The sequence below is a fragment of the Chrysochloris asiatica genome, unplaced genomic scaffold (genome assembly GCF_000296735.1).
Source record: "Chrysochloris asiatica unplaced genomic scaffold, ChrAsi1.0 scaffold00535, whole genome shotgun sequence".
Classification (NCBI taxonomy): Eukaryota; Metazoa; Chordata; class Mammalia; order Afrosoricida; family Chrysochloridae; genus Chrysochloris; species Chrysochloris asiatica.
In genome coordinates, this window is record NW_006409053.1 from 601,160 (window position 1) to 607,142 (window position 5,983).

The following is a 5,983-nucleotide window of genomic DNA, read 5'->3' on the forward strand; positions in this document are numbered from 1 at the left end:
GAAATGTTATCAATATGTTCCCTCAAAATTATGTAATATAGACTGTATAATAGGAACCATCTCCAGGTGTTGACAATTGTACGTGTGCCTGTGCTGAATAAAGGATAGCTTGATTTATCCTGGGATATGCTCCAAAGGTGTAATGAAATCATCTTACCATAAACTTGAAGGGACTGTTTACTGTGATTATGCAGAAGGATGTGAGACATAAATAAATAGAATTCTTATTAAAGTAAAAACAATGTCAATGGTTGTAAAATCCAGTTCAGACAACTCAATATCATTTAGAGAAGGGGCAGAGACTTTAGAAGGTATTGAGAATTTCATATGTCAATTTATCGTGTCCACAGATGAATCATCATGAAAAACTACCAGAAGAAAATCTAACCAAATTAACAGAATTTATTCTCTTGGATTTTGCTGATTTACCCCATCTACAGTGGTTTCTCTTTGGATTATTTCTAATCATCTACATTATTATCCTTTTGAGCAATGGCGCCATATTTCTAATAACTAAATTGGACACCGAACTTCAGAGCCCCATGTACTTTTTTCTGGCAAATTTTTCCTTTTTGGAAATCTGCTATGTATCAGCAACTATTCCCAGAATGCTGAAGAATCTTGGGACTCAGAGAAGAAGCATTTCCTTAGTTGCTTGTGCTACACAGATGTGCTTTGTTCTAATGCTTGGAGCCACAGAGTGTTTGCTCCTGACAGTGATGGCCTATGACCGCTATGTGGCCATTTGTAATCCACTGCACTATCCTCTAGTCATGAACCACAGATTCTGCATCCAGTTGGTGATTGGCTCTTGGGTCACTGACATTGCAGTTATGATAGGACAAACGTATCAGATTTTCTCTCTGCCTTTCTGTGGCCCTAACCAGATCAACCACTTCTTCTGTGACATTCCCCCAATACTCAAATTGGCCTGTGGGGACACGTCTGTCAATGAGATGTTGGTCTACATAGTTGCCGTGTTGTTTGTCATAGTTCCTTTTCTGTTGATACTTGGCTCATACAGTAAAATCATCTCCACCATCCTGAAGTTGTCATCCGTCAGAAGTCAAGCCAAAGCATTTTCCACCTGCTCGTCTCATCTTATTGTGGTGGTATTATTCTTTGGATCAGCAACTATTACATATTTAAGAAGCAAGACTGGTCACTCAGAGGGAACTGGAAAAATGCTTTCTCTTTTCTATACAATCCTGACCCCTATGTTTAATCCTATGATATATAGTCTAAGAAATAAAGATGTCATAATGGCATTGAGAAAATTGTTACAGAAATAATCCATGTTATTAAAAAATGAGTTAAATATATTAGAGTTGCTTTCTCATTTTTTTAAATTAAATTTCAACACATGTACACTTTCAAGTATACCTTACATTTCCTTATAATGGTAATAATTTCTAAATTAAAACAACCTGTAATATTGTCAGACTTTTCTGTGCAAGTTATATAAGTAACATGTGTTTTTTTTGTCGTTAAGTGTTGTTTAATCACTTCCAACTGGTGAACTTACACTGCTGACCTTGTAGTTTGAACTGACCTTTTAGTCTAGTGCATTAACCCACAGTGCCACACCAGGACTCCAGCATATTCCTTAGTATGTAGCAAGTGATTCCAGTAGTCAGTCTATCATTGTATTGTGCATTGTCCATCCTCAATTAGAACTTTTATAGGGGCTTATTCAATTTGTCAGTTGTAACATATAAACTGTCATAGGACTTATTGGAAAACATACCATTCATTTCCATGAGTGACTTTCCAGTTGTGACACCCAGTTTAAAAACCATATTAGTAATTTTTATTAAGCATTTGACCATAAAGTCACTTTGAACTGCAAGGTCAATGGTTCAAACTCGCTGGCCTCTCTTAGGAAACCCCATACACAGTCAGCTTGAGTAGGAACCGACTCCACAGCACTTAACATCATTGATTTCCAGCAAAATCAATTTTCAGAGTGATCAGAAGACCTTTCAGTGAAGATCTATTTTATAAATAGGATGATATATTAGTACATTAGACATTTTTGTTGTTGTTGTTAGCTGCCATCAACTTAGTGCAGACTCACTATTCAGTCCTTTGCCAACCTCCCAGTCATGGCTACGCTTGAATTCGCTGCAGCTGCAGCTGTGAAAATCCATCTCCTGAGGGTTTTCTTGGCTAACTCTCCACTTTACCAAGCATGATGTCCTTCTCCAGGAACTGGTTCCTTGTGATAATATGGCTGAAGTATGAGAGACAAAGTCAGGCCATCCTGGCTTCTAAGGAACATCCTAGCAGACTTTTCTAACACAGATTTGTTGTTCTTCTGGAAGACTATGGTACTTTTAATAATGTCCTCCAACTCCATATCTCACATGCATCAATTCTTCTAATTAGATATTGGGTATGATTTTTATGTATACCAGATTGAAGATTTTTACATAATACAATCCAATGGATTGATAAAATAGATATTATTATTGAATATTTATATGTAATTAGAAAATCATGTGTTTATTGAAAAGTTTTTGCTTTTGTTTTGTTTTTGGAATATGACAAAGGGAATGAAAAATTATGAGAAAATTTATTTTCAAGAAAAGATAGGTATCTACTGTAAAAACAATAGGCATCACACACATAACTTGTACACAGCATACCAAGACACACACACAAGCTCATCCATTAAAAGTGATGACTGGAAATATATTTTGGTGTTTTTTTTTAAATTGCTTTGGAGTCTATTATGACACACAGTGACTCTGTATAGGGTTTCCAAGGAGCACTTGGTAGATTAGAACCACTGACCTTGCAGTTAGCTGTCCAGGGATTATCCTAGAGCACCACATCAAGAAATATATCATCAAATGTTAATTATAAATGCTACAGTACAGTAACATTTCTATTATTTTCCTTTAACTTTCCTTAATTTGGGAGCTTATTAAGATGACATAGTGTTATCCATGTAACTAAGCATATGGAACAATAAATCTATTCAGGTAGGTAATATAAATGGTAGTAGCTAGTCCATGTGTTGTGTCAATATTTGTAATGCTCTAGCTAATTTTATTCCCTTTTCTTGTTTTAATCTCATCTGTTGAAGCTTTTATATATGAAGGCAACAGATTTCAAAAAACCAGCAAAAAACACCAAATAGATTATGAGCTATCATCAAGGCATGCAGTATAAAAAGAATGTGCTGATGCTTTCATCTACTTTTGAAGCTTTGCTCATAAAAAAGTAAGTGAGTTATACTTTCATTATGTGGAACATAATGAACCCAATTCCAAGTCGAAAGTGCAGAACTACTCCCTATTCAAAACAAGGTATAGAAAATACGGAATATCTCTAATGACAAAAGCAAGAGACAATAAATCAACCCTGACTGAGAGCACAGAAACATATTACCAAGATTTTCATGAAATATGCCTATCAAATGCTATAACAATCTAATAGAAATTATCAGAGATACGGGAAGAGTTAAAAAAAAAAGAGAATACAATAGCAAAAAATAATTTCATAAAACTTTCCAGGCAGAAATGTGTCACTTGTGAAATTTAACCGATGTGCAGTGGACCTAGAGAAGTACTGGGAAGTCCTTTCATTCCTTCTCCCTCAAAGTTTGAGAGATGTGAAACAATTAACAATGGAAACATCAATTAAAAATATTAAGATCTAGCAGATGTGAAGTACTCTATCTCTTCATACAGAAAATGGCAAATTAGCATTGTTTTCCTGGAACACTATGATACTGTCGTTACATTGTGAGCTCTCGTCCCTGAAAAAATAAATCCGTGCTAAAGGAAGGAGCTCTGGTAGTGTAGTGGTTACAAATCGGGCTGTGAACCTCAAGGTCAGCGGTTCGAAACAACCAGCTGTTAGGAGGGAGAAAGATGAGGCTTTCTGCTCCCGTAAAGATTTAAAGCCTTGGAAACCCCATACAGGGTCGTTATGAGTCGGAACAGACTCCATCGCACATAACAACACCACCAATGGTGTGGCACTGTGAGTTAATGCGCTGGACTACAAAGTCGATTTGAACTGCAAGTTCGGCAGTTCAAACTCACTAGGCACTCCTCAGAAACCCTATACAGGGTTGCTATGGGTCGGCACCAACTTGATGGCACTTAACAACAACAATGTACTTAAAATAGTTGTTATTGTACAGGGCAACTAACAAGCTAATAATCTATAGTAATCCCCACTTTTAATAAAGATATACTCTAAGTTTTATTTTCACCATTAGCTTTTTTTTTTTTTTTTCACCGTTAACTTTTAAGATAGGATGATTGTTTGCAGCTGGGTGGTAGATAAATTTCAGATGTCTTTATTATGTTGTTTCAAATTATTTTGAATTGAATATATAGTTGGAGAACAATTCACTTACACTGCTCAGAACAGATTTTTTTAATCTTAGGAAATGCATAAAACATGTATTTACATTTATGTGTGCTTGTTTACGTGCATGTGTATGAGCATGTGCGCACTTCGGGATTGTGGGCAGCTAGACTGGGCTAAGAGAAATGTAGCAGTAAGTATGCTAGTTTGATATGAGAAAACTGTCGGCTGATTCTTAACTGGAAAATACCATGTAGAGTAGGTAGTTGATGCTGTTGTTGTTATTTGCCATGGAGTTGATACATAGTCCTGCACCATTCTCACAATCATTGCTATATTTGAGCCCATTGTTGCAGCCCCTGTATCAAGTAATCTTGGTGTGAATTTTTGCACTGATCTTTTACTTTACCAAGCTTGATGTCCTTTGGGGACTGGTTCCTCATGATAACATGTCAAAAGTACTTGAGATGATGTCTAACCATCCTCCCTTCTAAGGAGCATTCTGGTTATACTTCTTCCAATATAATTTGTTCCTTCTTCTGACAGTCTATAATATATTAATTATTCTTCATCAACAACATAATTTAAAGGCATCTTTCTTCTTCATTGTCCAGCTTTAACATGAATATGAGGCTATTAGTAATATCATGGCTTGAATCAGGCACATCTTCTTTTCAAAGTCCAATGCAGTATGTCTTTTTCATTTTTTGACTGTTGCTTTCATGGGAGTTGGCTGTGGGTCCAAGCAAAATTAATTCCTTGATGAGTTCAATATTTTCTGGGTTTTGGTCAAGTTGTGAGAATCTTGTTTTCTTTATAGTGAGGAGTAATCCATAATGAAGAAAAATGTGGCATCAGGATTGGAGGAGGACTCATTAACAACCTGCAATATGCAGATGATACAACCTTGCTTACTGAAAGTGAAGAGGACTTAAAATACTTACAACCTACAGTATGGATTGCATCTCAATGTAAAGAAAACAAAAATCCCTACCACTCAAACAATAAACAACATTCTTATCAATGGAGAAAATATTGAAGTTGTCAAGGACTTCATTCTTCTTGGATCAACTATCAACACTTACGGAAGCAGCAGTCAAGAAATCAAATGACATATTTTATTAGGCAAATCTGCTGCACAAGAACTTTTTAAAGTGCTGAAGGTCACAGATGTCAGCTTGAGGACTAAGGTGCGCCTGACCCAAGCCATGGTATTTTCAATAACCTCATGTGATGCTAAATCTGGATAGTGAATAAAGAAGATCGTAGAATTGGTACTTTTGCATTATGGTGTTGGAGGAGAATATTGAAAGTGCCATGGGCAGCCAAAAGAACCAGTAGATCTGTGTTGGAAGAAGTGCAGCCAGAGTGCTCCTTGGAGGCCAGGATGTCCAAACTTCGTCTCTCATACTTTGAACATATGGTCAGGAGGGACCAGTTGTTTGAGAAAGATATCATGTTTGGTAAATTGGAGGGTCAGAGAAAAAGAGGAAGACCCCCCAGTGACATGGATTGGCAAAGTGGGAGCATCAATGGGCTCAAGCATGGAAACAACTCTAGGTTGGCTCATGATCGGGTAGTGTTTCGTTCTATTGTGCATAAGGTCACTATGAGTCAGTACCGCCTGGATGACACCTAACCACAACAATCCATAATG

The 5,983-nt window shown here is 36.7% G+C and overlaps 1 protein-coding gene across 1 annotated transcript in view; it reads left to right on the plus strand.

Moving 5' to 3' along the window:
* The window catches only part of LOC102833773 (olfactory receptor 10AG1-like), a 30,760-nt gene extending 29,468 nt beyond the window's left edge, over nt 1-1,292 (plus strand). The window contains exon 4 of the mRNA XM_006877613.1: nt 309-1,292. Within this exon, the coding sequence (XP_006877675.1) occupies nt 309-1,292 (984 nt within the window). The remainder of the gene's footprint in view (nt 1-308) is intronic.
* The last annotated feature ends 4,691 nt before the right edge of the window (nt 1,293-5,983 follow it).